Below are 16,407 nucleotides of genomic sequence, written 5' to 3'. Positions count from 1 at the left end.
GAGATGAGGAGCTGATGGCATTGATTTTGGGCTTGAAGGCTGCGAGAACACCACAGCCCTCCTGATAATATCTAATCTGCTGGTGGAGCATTCCTTGAGTAAAGGGTACTTCTCCCCTGCGTTGCCACTCCTCATTCCTCCGGGGTGACCTTGGTTTCACAACAGGTTGCAGCTCCCAGCAGTGCATTGGAATTGCTCACCGGGCAACTTGCTCGTTAGGCAGGTCGTTAAGAGACTCTGACGAGCGCATTATTGTGTTGATGATGCTCCAGCTCAGCGGCCAGCGCTTCTGTCTGCGGAGCTGCGGATCTTAACTACAATTTATACATCGATGTGGGGCTTGTCAAGCCCCTGGCAGGCTTCCCCTTCGCTTGTCAGGCAGCATCTGTTTTCGATCAGTATCCTCAAGGCAAAGAGCGGTCTAATACTCTGCCAAGAAGGTTTCTGGTCCCTGGGCTCTTACCTAGACTTGTGTTTAGGTTAAACCCCGAGATCTTTGGGAGCAGTGAGCCCCTGTGGTGTTTTAGCCGTAACAAATGCGTCCTTTGTCATCTCACAAAGGACTGGCTTGTGCTCCGAGCACTTCAAAGCACTCCTACGTGGTCTGTAGGCTGTAATCCCGCCTGCCCAGAGGCCGAGACATTTGAGAATAACAAATTTCCTTCCAAAGCCTCCCTTGGGTTAAGGGGTTTGCCGCAATTTGAAAGGCGACCGTGCTCCTTTCGCCCAGAGATTCCTCCTTTCCTTGGGAGGGGAACTCGGTGCAATCTTCTTGTTTTGTTTTGTTTAATCAGATGAATCAAATGAAGAGAAGAGAGAGGAGGAAGAGGAGTTAAATTTTAATGAAGACATCGTTTGCCCACATGGTAAGGGATCTATGGGGGCTGGAGCTGAATATATCTGTTGTTGCCCACTGCTCGAGACATTAACCTTGTAGCCTTTGCTCCACCAAAGGCCAACTTGAGTGGTTACTGAGGAAACGCGGTTAATTCTCGTCCGCCTGGTGTTTTCTTGGCGCTCAAACGCTGAACTTTTCTCTCGAGCGCTAGCCCGTTGCAGCCCACGTTCTGTGGGGCGGCGAAAGGGCTGTGAACTTGGAGATGCTGGGCTGCGGCAGGGAGCATCTCGTCCTCGCGCCGTGTGGTGCAGCGAGGGCAGCCCCAAGGACCTGGGGTGGCCACTAAGGGTATCGATTTGCCCCCCTGCCGTGCCTTGGTGTCCCTTTACGTAAGATTTTGACCCGATATTAGTTGTTTTGTTCCTTAGCTGCATCCTTGGCTACGCTAAAATCGCGCTTTTTTAGCTCGTCTGTGGCTCCCAGGCAGGACCGTTCTAGTAAGCTCCTGTTTGGAGGCATCAATTTCCCTGCCAGGGATGCTCAGTCTTGTTGCTGGTAAGAAAGAAACGTGCCATAAATTAGCAACACCCCTCCTGTCAGCGAGGCTAATCGAGGATGTAGAGCAATGGCTCGATAACGCCTCACTTTAAAGCGGGGTGTTTAAGCGCTGTGTCGTGGCCTTTGCTATTTTTCAGAGCCTTTAACGCCCTATTTCCCATCGCTGCAAGGCTACTGCTGTTCAACAAAAGCATGCAGCGTGGTGAGGAAACATTTCGTGTAGCCAGATATGATAAAAATAGGCCAATAGGCCTTTGAAAATATGATGCTGGTAAATCGCTAGTTGATCTGTGGCTTTGGGTTGTACCAGAATAAGGAATATTAAATATGGGGGCCGCTGGCAGGTCAGATTTCATCGTCTTGAGCTCACCCCTGGTTACTCACAGGAAACAACCTTTCCACCTTTAAAACTTCCCTCTGGAGTGTTTCAGCAACTCTGCAGTCTCGGTCCTACGGCTTTAATTTTGCCGTGGAGGAAGTTCCTGCCTTCATGGTAGGCTTTGGAAGAGCCAGCGCTTTATCCGTGAGGTCTGGCTGGCCTCCAGAAATGCCATCCAAGCGTTCCCTTAAGAAACCCCTTTGCATCTTTGCTGCAATTTCTCGCTCTCCAGTAGCTGCCTGACCTCAGCAAATCATTTTTTCCAGATACCAAGTTCGGACTTCTTTGATGTCCGTGCCCAAAACGTGTCTGTGGACGGTGGGAGGGGGGAAGCGGGGTCAGCAGCGGTTAGGGTCATCATCTTCCAGATGGCAAAGCACTTGTTCCCTGCACACCCAGATCTGATTTTTCCACCTCTTTAGCTGAACAGCGTATTAACCTGTTTTCATTAATCACGCGGTGTCAAGGCACTTATTTGTACAAGCTCCGCGTTGGGGTTTTTTTTTCTCCCCCCATCCTTGCTGGCCCTGGAAAGCAGCCTGGTCCTGCCTCCTCAGGTGGTAAAGCTGGGCCACTCGCTTGGGTTTGATGAAGAACCAGTGGCCAAGTGCCGTATCGAAGCAGTCCAGCCCGACCTTTGTTTATTAGAGGAAAAGCAGGAGGGGAGCGTTGCTATATTTTCCCTTTGGGGCTGGCAGAAATCCAGGCTTGGCTGGAGCGAGGAAGGTCTGTGGGGATGAGGAGCTGCTTGTAATGTTAAAGAGCTACCAGAGGGCGGGGAGGAAGGAGCCTTTTCTCCCTGGCTTCTTTCTGCGGCCCTTCAGGCCATAGAAAAGCGGATTATACGGTATCGTGCCCTTCGCCGGGCACCGCTCAGCGCCGCGACTTCGCCCCGTGCGGTTTTGCTTCCCTCTTGCTGGCGAAATCCACGTCGAGGCAGGGATATTCCCACGCTGCCTCCAGATCTGGTTTGCCTCTCGGTGTCGCAACGACCGTTCCTCTCGTTTCTCGCCACGACCGCGCCGCAGCAGAGCTGTGCCGTGCCTTCCCAGCTGCCGTCTCCGGGGGGGAGATGCGGTTGTGTTTTCCTCTCGGCGATCCTAACCCTGCGAGCGGGCGGCTGGTCGCATCCCCGAGCCCTCGCCGGTTTTCCCCAAGCCTTGTTTGTCCGCCGGAGCACGTGGCATCGTGCAGACGCTGGTGTCCGAACGCGTGAGCGTGACCTTTGTGCTACGGCTGTCGCCAAAATGACAAATGCCTCGTGCTAAACCGTTCTTTGGGGTGGTTTTTTTTTTTGAGCTGCTTGAGCGTTAGGATAAATAATAGAGCAGGTAAGTTGTCTGGGGGACAGCTGGTAAATCTTGCTTCGGATCTTCACACCCCAGTTATTCTCCAGAGCAGATCTAGAGTGCCCTCCTTTCCAGATGTTGAGGTGCTTGAGGGTAGGGCACGAGAAGCCATCTGAGATGATGCAGCGGTAATTTTGTTTTTCCAGGGTGTGGAAAGCACCTGGCTCCTGTTTCAGGGGGCGCAGGGTTAGTCTGCAGCTTGGTAAATGAAGTTGCCATAAAAATGGAGCTATGGATAGCCAAGACCAGAAAACAGTAGCCTTGTGCCCTCTTTGGCTTGTCCTCGCTTTTCCGAGCGTCTCGTCGCCGCCGCTTGTATTTGATCAGCTGCTTGGGTTCACGAGCTTGGAAGTCGAAAGGACGTTTATACAAATTAAAGTCTTTTTTTTTTTTTTTTTTCCTGTCTAAACAAGGAAATGATAAAGCAGTTGAAGGTGACTGTGTATTAGTTGCGCTCTCTTTTGCTGACACGGTGTTGGCTGATAAGGGCGTGAATGTCTTCCCCCGCGTTGATACCCTGTAATCTCTTCAATCTGGCTCGGGCTGCGCAACGCGGCTGAGCGCGTCAGGAGCAAAGCCCTTCTCTTGGCTCTCCCTCTGCAGGTGACCTGTGCATATCCGAAAACGAACGGAGGGTGGTTTCCAAGGAAGCCTGGGAGAAACTCAAGCAATATTTTCCAAAGGCCCCCGAATTCCCAAATAACAAAGAGTGCTGTTCCCAGTGCAAGGTATTTGAGTGCCAAATAACGTTACCCTTCCCTTGTGTCGCCGGTAAATACGCCGTCGTGTTCCTGGTTTTCTTTTTAATACGACCCAGCGCTGCGGAGGAAAGTCATGTCACCTTTTAGCAGCAGCTGGGAACTGAAGCTGTGGTCTGATTATCTGTTTCACGCAGATTTTGGAGCGCGAAGGGGAGGAAAACGAAGCTCTGCATAAGATGATGGCCAGCGAGCAGAAGACTTCTCTCCAGAACCTGTTTCACGATAAATGCAGACCTTGCCTGGGCAGCTGGCCTCAGGTACGGGAAGGAGGGTGACCGAGGGAGCGTAGCAGGGCCTTGGGGGGAGGGGTTTAGCAGCTTTCATCGCTCTCCCTGAGAAATTTCACCTGCAAGAGAGAGAAACTGCCTGGCAGTGGTTCGCTCAGCCCGAGTGAGACGTGCCCGCGCCGGGAAGCCGGTGCCAGCAGAGCTTCCACGTGCGCTGTGCCGAGGTGTGATTTCCCCCGATGAGCTGCGCTGGCGCGAAGCCCTGCTAAAGATACACGAGAGCGGCTCGTGTGCCAGCATAGCTGCGGCTGGCCCGGAGTCAGCGAGATAAGCGGTGACAGTATCGCTGCTGTGGTGACATCCACCCCTGGACGGACCAAAACACCGCGGCCGTGCCGGTGGAGGTGGCTTTCTGCCGCCCTCCGTCTGCCTTCCCGTGCAGGCGAGGCTTTTGCTGCTGGTCAGACAAAATTCACGTGTGCTCTGGTGTCCTCCTACATCCCGAGAGCTCAGGGGGGGCTTCCCGAAATGCTGAAACCCTGCAAATAGGAGCAATGGTCACGCGAGACCTCTGGTACCAGCTTCTCCCTGGTAGGAGCGTGCAGCTCTTCAGGGCTTTTCCTTGGGGCTTCGAGGCAGCTCCAAAGAAATGGCACAAGCTGTTGGCTCCGCGCCTTGGCTCCCGGGCGTCTCGCGGCGCCGATTAGGGATTGACTCTTGGATCCTGCCGAGCTGCTTTGGCAGGTGTCGGCCTCGGTCGCTCCTACGTGGGAGGGCAGCCTGCCGCTCCCCGGTGCCTTCTCCAGCCGGGAATAGACACTGAGGTCAACGCAGCTGCGTGTCTCGGAACGGGGGAGCCCCAAAAGGGTTTCGATGGGGAATGCTCTGTGCTGAGGTGGAGAGCTGCCAGGGCCTACCAGTGGTATTTCAGGGCAGTGTCTCACTGGGTTTGCTCCTGTAGGGGATGGAGAGCTGGAGCCCATCACCATGGGTCAGCCCAAAATATGAGGGAGCAAGGCGACGTCCTCCGCTCTCTTTGAATTTCCCAAGGGAGTGGGACAAAAAGGAGCTGAGGATCTCTCCCTCGAGCTTTGAGAGTTTTCCTGATCCAAAACAGTTGAGGTTCAGGACAGAAAATAAGCGGAGCGGTTCAATCTAGAGGAGATGAAGGGGAGATTAAAAAAATCTCTGTGTTCCTCAGATGTGCTGAATTTTCCTGCATAAAGGGGGAGTGAGCCCTTAAATGTGCTTTGGGGAAAGCGATGAGGGTAGATGAGCACGGAGATGGTTCTGTCACCCAGCTCTTTGGATCTCGGTGGTTTCTTGTCCAGGAGCAGACTGTCTCGTGGCGAATCGCTTGGGACAGGAAAACAACAGTTTATCCTCAAGCTGCCTCCTTGTGAGGGTGCACGGCCATGGTTTTGAATCCACGCTGCTGCCGAAAGGAGAAACTCGTGGATTTTGATGGGTGAAGCAAAGGAGGCAGGTTGGGGTGCTCTCACCCCGCACCCCTGGGGCTGCTTTAGACCCCGAGTAGCCGGCGAGAGAAAACACGGTGCTGGGGAGTCTTAGCTGCTCCAGGGGAAATGACCGTTTCCTGCTGTGAATTAAAGGTAATTGGATCTAAAGCCAAATTAACTTGGTAATAAACACGAGATTAGTAATGTAAGTGCTTAGTGCTTGATCCCAAATTATTTTACTTGGCTTTCCCAGCGCGCTTGGATGGAGTTGTCATGGTAAAAGTGCTGAGGTCTCGAAGAGAATGAGGGCTGCAGAAAAAGCTGAACAGTCATCGCTTCTCTATTGTTGGATTAATTAAAAAAGATCCTTTATTTTTTTTCTCCTTTCCCCTCCAGGAGACAGATGAGCTCTATGTTGTTTCGCAGTTCTTTGTAGAAGAATGGAGGAAATTTGTCAGGTAACTTGGCTTGGACGTTTTTGGTGCTTTTGGGGGTTTTTTGGTTTTGTTTTTTTTTTTTTTGGAGGGGGCTGTAGATAACGATTGTACTTCTGAATCCCGGCGCGGTGCGTAGTTACCTGCGGTTCACCTTTGTGGAAACAAGGAAGCTGGTTTTTGCAGGACTCCAACCGGTTGTAATATGTTGTAAGAAGCCAAATTTCCTTGTTCGCCGTGTCTTAACCAGATGGTGGGATTAGATAGCAACCTGATTAGTTCTTTCGTCTGTCTGGAGCTGTATCCTAGGCAAAGGTCACCGCTCAATCCCGTTTCCACGGGCTGCTGGGGATGGGAGATGGAAATCTCTGCTAGATAGGAGAGTAATTTTGCAACGCGCAGGAACGCGAATCTGATTTCCTCGTCGGTGGTAGTTTAATATTCCCTGTTGGAACGCCTCCTGTCAATACTCACCTGTGATTTCTTCTCGGCTGCCTGCGGAGCTGGGGGGTTTGTGAAATCCCCCGGCTGCGCTTTGCAAACTTCTTTTCTTTGCCTGCGCAGGAGGCCGACGCGATGCAGCCCCGTGTCCTCGGTAGGAAACAACCTTCTTCTCTGCCCCCACGGGGGCCTCATGTTCACCTACGCTTCCATGACCAAAGAAGACTCCAAACTGTGAGTTTCTTCTCTTCACGTCTTTGCCGGGTGCCTTCGTCTCTCGGGGGCACGCTGAGCTGCGGCAACACGAGGAGCAGACGCTTTCCCTTGAACAAAACGAACGCGGAGGCTTTCTCAGGCCCGCCTTAGCCTGTGTGCAAAGCAAAACCTAAATTGTCAAAGGATGTTGGGTCAGGAAAAAAAAAAAGTGAGCTTCCTTCAGCTCGGCTAGTTCCTAACAATAAACCCCCCTGAATCTGACCGGGGTGTAGGAACGTGCGGCTTCCTTACGACTTGCTTGCCGCGAGACCTGCCCCCGGGGCGCCGGGCTGGAGTTCATGCTCCGTAGCATTGCTTCTGCAACGATGCAGAACTAAAAGCAGCAGATCTTCCACTCCTCTCCTCCTCCGTCCTCCCTCCGGCGTGACTGGAGCAGAACAGCGTCACTAATAACACGCTGCTGCTTCCCTGTTACCTTGGGCGTACGGGCCCTCCCGTGTCGCTGGAGTTGACGGACGGATTTGGCAGCTTTTCTTTCATGAATAGCCTAAAAAGAAAAGGGGAGGCTGTTCAGGAGCTCGGGGCTTGGCTTTTCCATGTCACAAAGCGCCTTCTTGTTCCTTTGCACAGTATAGCTCTAATATGGCCCAGCGAGTGGGAGAGGATTCAAAAACTCTTTGTCGTGGATCACGTCATCAAAATCACCCGCACGCAGGCTGCCGGGGCGGACCCCGAGAGCGCACTTTACGCCTCTGAGCCCCGTGAGTGAATCTGTTGCCTCTGTCTGTGCTCTGTTCTTTTTTTGGGGGGCCAACTCCTGGGGAAAGGGCTCTTTTTTTTTTTTTTTTTTTTTTGGCTAAAAGGTCAGATCTAAGGGGATCGCCGGTAAACCCGGAGCCCGGGCCGCTGCCCCTGGTTACGGGATACGCTCCGGGTGAGCGGCGAGAGGCGTTGGGCAGGTGTCTCCAAGGAGCTGAAGCCATTAAATGTGTTTTCCCTTTGTGCCTCCCCAGAGCTCTGTCCAGAGTGCAGAGAAGGGCTGTTATGCCAACAGCAGCGGGACTTGCGCGAGTACACCCAGGCAACCATCTACGTCCATAAAGTGGTGGATAATAAAAAGGTACGGGCTCTCCCCCTCGGTCCTCGCTTGTCCTGCCTCGGTTCCGTGTAACAGAAGCTGCGCCCAGTACCCGAGTAACGACCCGAAGGCAGCGGCGAGGCGGCTGTCGCAGCCTGCCGCGTCCCCACAGGGTTGGGACCTGCTGGGGGGATGCCGGGTGGCCCGTGGTGGTGGGCTGGGCTGCTCTCGGCCATCCAGAAGCCCCCAGCTCTGCGGCTCGTGGCAGCCATCGCTTGGGCAAAAGCAGCAAGTGGGAAAATTCTGGCTGTAGCTGCTCTGAAAATTCGGTCTCCTCGAGGCTCCCTTTTGCCAAACGGAATCCGTGAAGATGCCTGGCGGCGCCAAGGATGTTCCCAGCTTCGGTTAATGTAGGCAGTGTCGTAACCGTTTCTGTCTTCATCGCTGTGTTACCAGGCTCTACCTGTTCTCCTCCCCCTCCAATATTTGTCATTTCCTTTCTTGGTTGCTCGAGTGACATTTATTCCGAGGTAGAAATAAGCTCTTAACCTCCACACTGGTGAAATTGCAGTGAACTTAAGGGATGGTTTTCAGGATCCACTATGACTCTGTGAATTGCGACTCTGCTTTACTGGTGTCTTAAGGGACCAGTATCAGGTCTAGAATTGGCTTTGCAGGTGCCCAAAAGCTGGTTACAGTAAATCTTCCTCCTTAGGCCATGTTTCACGCTTTAAGGGGGGAAACCAAGGCTCATGGGCAAGCTCAGATAAAGACGTTCCCTGCACCTTTGCAGCATGGGGGTTGGGTTGTTTTTTTTTTGCCTCTCCTTGATTTCCACCTCCCTGCCAGTCTAAAGAGGAGCTGGAGCCCAGAGAACTGTGGGATGCCGGAGGCTGGCTGGGTTTTTGCCTTGATTGTGAGCCGTAGAGCCCGCAGCACGGCCTGGAGCCCTCAGCTACGGCTTTTCAGCCTGCCTCGAGGCTGAATCCCGAGGCTGAATCCCGAGGCTGTGTCTTGGCTCTGGTGCAGAGGAGGGTGGTTGTTTCTTTTTTTTTTTTCTGGTGCTGGACCGGCCCGTGCTCACACGTGGGGCTGGCGAAAAAAAAAGAAAAAAAAAACCCCAAACAGGCAGCTATTCTTCCCCGAGCAGCTGGGGTTGGAGGGAGGGGGCGAGAGCTCGTCTGCGAGGTCCCTCCTCGACGGGGCAGCCTGGGCGAGGCGGCGATAACGCCCGGACTGCGGCCGGCGGCACTCGAAGCCGCCGCGTCCTTCCCTGCCGGTTTTGACCGTTACAAAGTCGGGGAGCCTTCCCCGTCCCCTCGCCCCTGCTCTTCCCCCTCGCTGCCGCCCCCCGGGTACCTCCTTCGGCGGGCGCTGCCAGAGGGAAGCCGCGGCCGTAGGGCAGCGCTGCTGGAATCCGGAGGGCTCTGGGGAGGCTGCGGTCGGCGCTGGGTGTTCGGGAGCTGGGATCGCGCCGTTAATTGGGAATACATCGGCGGAGGAGCGAGCTCTCGGGCATCCAGGGTGGAGAGCGCACCAGTCTCCTGGGCTCCTGCAAACCCCAGCTCCAGCCGAAGCGTAGTTGGGCAGCTCCATGCCTCCTGGAGCGGCTTACACAGAACTGAACATCCTTTTTATTTATCTGCTTGTGTAAATTATTTAGATTTCATTTACTTACAACCTCCAGACCCATAAATAATGGCACTGAGTGCCTCTGTCGGCCTGCTGCAGGGATGGATAAGTGTCTCATTTACAGATAATATTCCTTTCTCCGCGTTAGGGCTTTCGTAATACACTTAGATGAACCAGCGAAGCAGCCAGCTAATGGGAAAGGAATCAGTCCAGGCCCCTGGAGACTTTCCCTTTGCCTAGAGAGGAGCGTAGGTCCTGCGCCGCAGGAAGCACCTGCAATTCAATTGAGCGGCTGGTTCTCCTGAGCCCAGTTCCCCCCATGGTCCGAGGCAGCTGGGGAGGGGTGGAGAAGCCTTTGCAGAGCACGTTGGAGCGGATCCCTCGGTTATTCCTGCTCTGCCTGGGTTTCCTTGGATCGAGGTTGGCTTCCTGGAGGTCTCTGCGAGCTGTTTATGCTGTGCCAGGCTGGGGTGGATGCTGTCGGGTTAGATACGGAGAATGGTTTTTATGACTTCAGGTAATGAAGGACGCTGCTCCGGAGCTGAACGTGAGCAGCTCAGAAGCTGAAGAGGAAAGGGAGGAAAACAAGCCAGAGGGGGAGCAAGACCCAGATTTTAACCAGGTAGAGATCAAAAATACCGCCAGGTTCCTTGATTATATTTTTTTTTTTTTGCATCACCCTCTTGAATCAGCAGGCCGGGGCAGCCCTCCTCCTGCCCACCGCCAGCAGGCACAGACAGCAGCGCCTTAACGTGTCGTTCTGGCGGTCGTACCGCACCGTGGCTTTGTTTTTCGGAGGGATCCGATACGGATGGCGACTCGTACGCTTGGCTGGTGATCCTCCCCGCCCTCGCAGCAGGAGCAGGACCTGACGTGTCGATGCAAACCCCTTCGGTCCTCTTGACCACTTGCATGCGGCCGTTGGCTTCCGAAAGGGGCTTTTTCAGCGCTTCGTGCCTTCCCTTGCGGGACTGACTCACCCCAAACGCCGGCCGGGGTACGGGGGGGGGGGTTTGATTTTTCCACCAATCTCAAGCTCCCGATTTTTGCCTCTTGTTTGCAGACCAACGGTGGCGCGAAGCGCCAGAAGCTCTCGCACCAGGGCTACGTCACTTGCCAGAAGCAAGGCATCCGGCGAAGCACCCGGCACCGGAAAGTCCGAGGGGAGAAAGCGCTGCTTGTTTCTGCTAACCAGACGCTGAAGGAGCTGAAAATAGAGGTGAGGGGGTTTTCCTCCCGGGAGTGAGTCGTCTCGAGTAAGGAAACACGAAGCGAGGAGCGCGTGGCCGCGAGGGGAGGGAGGGAGAGGGCGTCCAAGCCCGTGTGGCGTCGGGCGCGGTGGGCTGGGGGCTGGTCTTTCCCTCCGCGCCCAACCGGCGTCTCCCGTTGCGTTGGCACAGATCATGAAGGCGTTTTCGGTCGCTCCCTTCGACCAGCATTTGTCGATCGACGGGAGGGTCCTGAGCGACGACACGGCGACGCTGGGCAGCCTGGGGGTCGTCCCCGAGTCCGTCATTTTGTTAAAGGTAACGCGAGAGCGCGGCCGCTGGAACCGAGCGGAGCGAGGCGGGGAATTGAACGGGGTTTTGTAGAACCGAAGAGGAGAACCGAAACTGCCCTGGGCTGCACGTGCCCACCCGTGGCTGCCCCGTAGCCTAACTTAACGAGTTCCTCCTGCAGCCCCTTCGTGGAGGAGGAAAATCCTCTTTTTCTTTCTTTTAAAGAGCGTTTATTAGCTACCAGCCCAAAATATGGCTAAATTAGGGAGCGAATCCGCCCCTCTTGTCCCCAGACGGTGTTTGGGAAGAGCCCTGTTCCCCGCTCCCCTCCAGAGCAGCGCTGGGAACTTCCAAACGACCTTCCTCGCTCGTTAATCCCCAGCTCCGCTTCCTTTTCCAGGCCGACGAACCCATCGCAGATTACGAGGCGATGGACGACGTTATGCAAGGTGAGGGGGGGGGGAGGGGGGCAGGGACACACACACACGCCCGGAAGGTTTGGGGTTCGGGGAAGGCACCTCGCCGCTGTGATTTTGGGGAGACGCGTCGGTGACCGGGGACGGGGGTGGATTTGGGTTGTGAGGGTAGAAGATTGGTGGCGCTGACGTTCCCCTGCGGTTCAGACGGCACGGGAGCCCTCTAACGCCTCTTCCCTTTCCGTCCCCAGTTTGTATGCCTGAAGAAGGATTTAAAGGTGAGTCTGGTTGGTTTGGGGTTGGGTGTTTTTTTTTTTTCCTCCCCTCTGTGTCAGCCCACGCTGACTTCATCCCCACCCCGTGAGCATCATCACCTTGTGGTCGTTGTCTTTTCCCCTCAGGGACGGGTTTACTTGGACACTGATGGTTTGCGAAGCGTTGACACCAGAGGAGCGACCAGAAGGGAAGAGGATTTTGACATGGTAGGGCATTAAAACAATAAAAGGTGGATACAGGATTGAACTCTTTGACTCTTCCAGAAGGCAGAAACCCATTCTGAAATGACTGTTGTGTCGTCGTCCCCCCCGCCACCCCCCCACCCCCTCCCCCCCCAAAAAAAATGCCTTATGTCAAAGCAGATTGCACTGAAGGACATCCTGCCTTCGAGAGAACGTTCCCAATTTTATATTTAATAAAGCAACAGGAAGGGTGGAAAGTTTAGCAGCAGCAGCAAGAGCGTTGTCGTGCTCACAGGCGAGGGAGGCGGAGGCGTTCCCTGACTCGCCTCCCGCCCCGCGCTCGTCTGGCCGACAAGGGGTCGTAATCCAGTAGATCAAAAACATCTTGATCTGTTCTCGAGTGACTCTTTAGGCATAACCTGCTTACAGATAATCCTGTCTTTGATCCACTATTACTCTTTCAGTACAGCATGGAAGTAAAGAAATTGTTACTTGTGAGGAATGTCTAGCTCTTTCAACAAAAAAAACCCACGAAACTTCATCTATTTAACCCAAAACGTAAGCTGTGCTCTGCCACCGAAAGCCTTCCAGCACGGAGGGGACGGGGAGCCGTCTCCCTTGCTGGCTTTCCAGCCGCTCGCCTTCACTTCCAAACCTTTCAGGAGCTTTCGGAATAACCACCTGGTCTTTGCTGTCAGTCATGGTTTGTTTGGGGTTGTTTTTTTTAAGAAATGTGAGGTATTTTAAACGATTTTTGATAACATCTCCGCTCCAGGCCTGCCAGGGGCGTTTATACCCGTGGCTTGGGGAGATGTAAAGGTGGGTGGCGTGTTTCCCATGGGAAGAGGTTGGCTTTTTGGATTACCCTCCCCTCTATTCTCCTCATTTTTCAGGAATGCACTAACAATGATTCTTCTTTTCCACCTCGCTCCCGGAAAGGATCTCTGCCCGTTGCAGCGGGCAATAACCAACCACTTCCAGACTTTTTTTTTTTTTTAAAAAAAAAAAAGGGCACTGTCGAGGTATCTCCGTAAAAATTTGACGTTTCCTCTTCTTTTTCGGCCTTTTTAAGTTGTTTCCATAGCACAATGTGGTGCCCAGAGGCGGGGGCGCTGCCGCAGGAGCTTTGTTTTTTGAAGGACTGCAGGAGTTGTGGGCTGCGAGGAGCAGGGTGGGGGGCCCATATCCCATCCCCCCAACCCCCCCAGCGTTTATTTTCGATACCCGAAGAGTCACCGCTGCGGGGGCTCCGCGTCCTCCTCCCCCTCCCCTCCGCGTTTTGGGGCGAAGCAGCCAGGGTTTGGGGGAGCTCGCGAGAGGTGGGTTTTGGGGCAAGTTGGACCCCACGTCTTCTTTCCCAGGGTAAAGATGTCGGCGGTGCCGCAGCCGCTCCAGCCTTCGGGAACGGGCAGGAGCTTTTCTTCTTCCCAGACTGAAGCACTCGCTGGTGTACATATTCCCTGGAAATTCCGTTTTGATTTATTTTTTTTTTCCAAGTCGCTGTTAAATTTTTGTTTAATATTACAAAACGAAACAAAAATCTCTTCCTTGAGCTTCTACCATTGCAAAGTTAAAGTCTCTCACCTCGGCGGGAAGGAAGGAGCTGGGCCCGCGTGGCCGAGAAGCGAGGGCCGGCGTCGCGCGCAGGGGGCAGGTACCAGTTGCCCAGTTGCCGTTTTTTTGTCTGTTATTTGCAAACATTATCCGATTAAACTTGTCATTTGAGCTGTGGAAGCCTTATTAAAGCGCCTGTGCCTGCTCCCGCTTGTATTTTAACGCCTGGGCGGGGTGGCCAGGCCAGCTGCGGGGCTCTGGCTGGTGGCCCTGTCACGTCCCCCTCCCTGCCCCCCACGCTGGCAGGGGGCCCAGCCTGCTGCTTCCCTGGGGGGTGCTGGGTGCCAGCCCCCTGCTCCTTCCGCCCTGGCGCCCGCCAGCGGGGAGTTGGTGCCAGCCGTTCCTCGAGGGCCCTGGCGTGTCCCTTCTGTCCCCAAAATGGCACATCATGGGGGGGTGGGGGGAGAGATGGGTGCTGGGTGGGTGGGGGCCTGGGTGCTGTTGGTGGATGGAGGAGAGAGTTGGGGGAGGGGGGGGGGTGAGGGGCGGGGGTACCCTGGGTACCGGGGAGGGATGTGGGGGGTGGACAGGGCGTACTTGAGTACCAGGGATGGCTTTGGGGTGATGAGTGGGGGTACCCTGAGTACCAGGGAGGGACGCAGAGGGTGAACAGGGGGTACCAGGGATGGGTGTGATGGGGAAGGTACCCTGGGTACTGGGGAGGGATGCAGGGGGTGGAGAGGGGGTACCCGTGTACCCAGGTACCCGTGATGGGTTTGGGGTGATGGGTAGGGGTACCCTGGGTACTGGGGAGGGATGCAGAGGGTGGACAGGAGCTACCAAGGTACTGGTGATGGGTTTGGGGTGATGGGTAGGGGTACGCTGGGTACCAGAGATGGGTTTGGCGCTGATGGGGGGGGGGGGGGGGGGGGCCTGCGTACTGGGGAGGGATGCAGGGGGGACACAGGGGGTACCCGGGTGCCGGTGATGAACGGGTGGATGGAGACGGTCCCCCGGGGACCAGTGAGGGACCTGGGGGGAACCCCGGGATGGGGGTGACCTGGATGCTGGGGCCAGCGGGCTGGAGCGGGGGGACCCCGAGCTGGGATTTGGGGGCGGTCCCCAGCGCCGGTGTCGGTTCCCGGTGCCGCATCCCGGTTCCCGGGGCGGGTTTGCCGGTTCCGGTGCCGGTTGCCGGTGTCGGCCGCCCCCGGAGGGGCCGCCCCGCCCCACCGCACGTGACGCGGCGGCGGCGGCGGCTGCGAGCGGCGGGGGCCCCGCTCCGCTCCGCTCCGGGACCGGCCGCGCTCCGGTACCGGCCCCGGCCCGGGCCCCGCCGCCCCTCCGGTAAGTGCCGCGCCGCGGGGACCGGCGTCCCCCCGCAGACCACCCCCCCCCCCCTTCCCCGGTGCGTGTCGTGTCCCCCCCGCCGGTCCCCCGGTGACCTTCAGCGGCTGCCGGTACCGGCGGTGCGGGGGGGCGGGGGGGGAGGGATCAGCTCCCCCGTGTCCCTCCCCCCCAACCTACCCCTCCGCAAAAATATCCCCCCGTGAATTGCCCCCCCCCCAATATCCCACATTATTTACCCACCTCACCCCCCCCCCAAAACCTGTCCCCTCCCCGGCTACCCCAAAATCTGCCCCCTCCATCATCTGCAATCCCCCCCTCCCCAATCTGCCCCCTCCCTTGTCCCCCCCCAACCTCAGTCTGCCCCACCCCCCCAGCCTGGCCCCACATTTGGGTCACCCCCCCCCCCCCAGCGCTGTCCCCCGCCCCCCCGGCCCGGGACTCCCCCCCCTGCTCTCCGTTGGGGGCTGGGGGAGGAGGGGGGGCAAGGAGGAATGGGGGTCACCCACTCCCCCTCCCCGGACCCCACACAGCCCCACTGCCCGGTGGGGTCCCGCTGCAGCCCACGGATGCACAGGGACGGGTTGTGTTTGCACGAGGGTCGTGTTTTGCACGAGGATTGCGTTTGCACGAGGGACGTGTTTGCACGGGGACAGGTGACATTGTTGCATTTGCATCAGGGTTGCATTTGCACGCCGTCGTGTTTGCACAGGGACGGATCATGTTTGCACCAGGGTTGTGCTTGCACAGGGATGGGTCACACTTACACCAGGGGCGTGCTTGCATGCGGTCGTGTTTGCACCAGGCTCGTGTTTGCACAGGGACGGGGCTCACTTGCACCAGGGTGGTGTTTGCACAGGGACGGGGTACGTTTGCACGAGGGTCACCTTTGCACCAGGCCCGCGCTTGCACGCAGTCGTGTTTGCACAGGGATGTGTCACATTTGCACCAGGTTTGTGTTTGCACCACGGTCGTGTTTGCACAGGGACGGGGCTCGTTTGCACCAGGGTCAGATCTGCACCAGGGTGGTGTTTGCACCAGCGTCACGTTTGCACAGGGTTGGCTCCCATTTGCACGAGGGGCCCTTTCGCACCAGGGGCACACTCGCACGCCATCGTGTTTGCACAGGGACAGGGCGCGTTTGCACGAGCGTTCGGGTGTGTTTGCACGAGCGTTCGGGTGTGTTTGCACGGGGGGTGGGACCCGTTTGCACCACGGCTGCGTTTGCACGAGGCCGGGTTTGCACCAGGGGCGCGTTTGCACCAGGGCTCGGCGCGGCCGGTGCCCGGCGCTGTCCGTGGTGCTGCCCCGCGCGGCGCCGCCTCCCGCCGGCAGAGGGCGCCCTTCGGGGTGGGGGGTGGGGGGAGGGGGTGCGATGAGGTTGGGGCGGGGGCGGCCTCAGCAGCCGGGCACCCCCATGTAAGTGACCCGAGACCCATCGCTCCTGGCCCGCTGGCTCCTGGCAGCCAGCGAGGTAGCGTTTGGCTTGCTGCCATCAGTAGGCTTCAGGGGTAACGCCGCTGCCTGAGCAGCCAGGTGTCACGGCGAGGGGCTGTGGGGGAGCTCTTCTGTCCCCCAGGAAGCGCTATGGACCCCCCTGGAACCCCCCGTGCCGCCTAGACGTACCTCCAGCTGGCACCGCCACCCCCTTGGCGACCCCACCCCGAGGTAAGCCCCCGTGGGTGCTCCCCACCCAAGGGTGCCCATCCCAAGGCAGGGTGACGGGCACCCACAGCCTCCATCTCCCGCAGGGCAGCAGG

General features: G+C 56.8%; 1 protein-coding gene across 4 annotated transcripts in view; it reads left to right on the top strand.

Moving 5' to 3' along the window:
* Window positions 1-11,810, top strand: part of USP48 (ubiquitin specific peptidase 48) — a 29,720-nt gene extending 17,910 nt beyond the window's left edge. For 3 of the 4 annotated variants that reach the window (XM_086476213.1, XM_086476210.1, XM_086476209.1), the window contains 13 exons: window positions 795-866; window positions 3,728-3,852; window positions 4,020-4,142; window positions 5,969-6,030; window positions 6,571-6,681; window positions 7,294-7,424; window positions 7,677-7,783; window positions 9,891-9,995; window positions 10,437-10,592; window positions 10,774-10,899; window positions 11,273-11,321; window positions 11,540-11,566; window positions 11,690-11,810. In XM_086476213.1, coding sequence (XP_086332339.1) covers window positions 795-866; window positions 3,728-3,852; window positions 4,020-4,142; window positions 5,969-6,030; window positions 6,571-6,681; window positions 7,294-7,424; window positions 7,677-7,783; window positions 9,891-9,995; window positions 10,437-10,592; window positions 10,774-10,899; window positions 11,273-11,321; window positions 11,540-11,566; window positions 11,690-11,712 — 1,217 coding nt within the window. In that variant the 3' untranslated portion in view covers window positions 11,713-11,810. The remainder of the gene's footprint in view (window positions 1-794; window positions 867-3,727; window positions 3,853-4,019; window positions 4,143-5,968; window positions 6,031-6,570; window positions 6,682-7,293; window positions 7,425-7,676; window positions 7,784-9,890; window positions 9,996-10,436; window positions 10,593-10,773; window positions 10,900-11,272; window positions 11,322-11,539; window positions 11,567-11,689) is intronic. The other variant, XM_086476212.1, reaches the window with a different exon arrangement.
* The last annotated feature ends 4,597 nt before the right edge of the window (window positions 11,811-16,407 follow it).

The sequence above is a fragment of the Leptosomus discolor genome, chromosome 20 (genome assembly GCF_034619465.1).
Source record: "Leptosomus discolor isolate bLepDis1 chromosome 20, bLepDis1.hap2, whole genome shotgun sequence".
In the NCBI taxonomy this organism is placed as follows: domain Eukaryota; kingdom Metazoa; phylum Chordata; class Aves; order Leptosomiformes; family Leptosomidae; genus Leptosomus; species Leptosomus discolor.
Note: the sequence above shows the minus strand (reverse complement) of the source record. Positions and strands in the feature narration are given on the sequence as shown.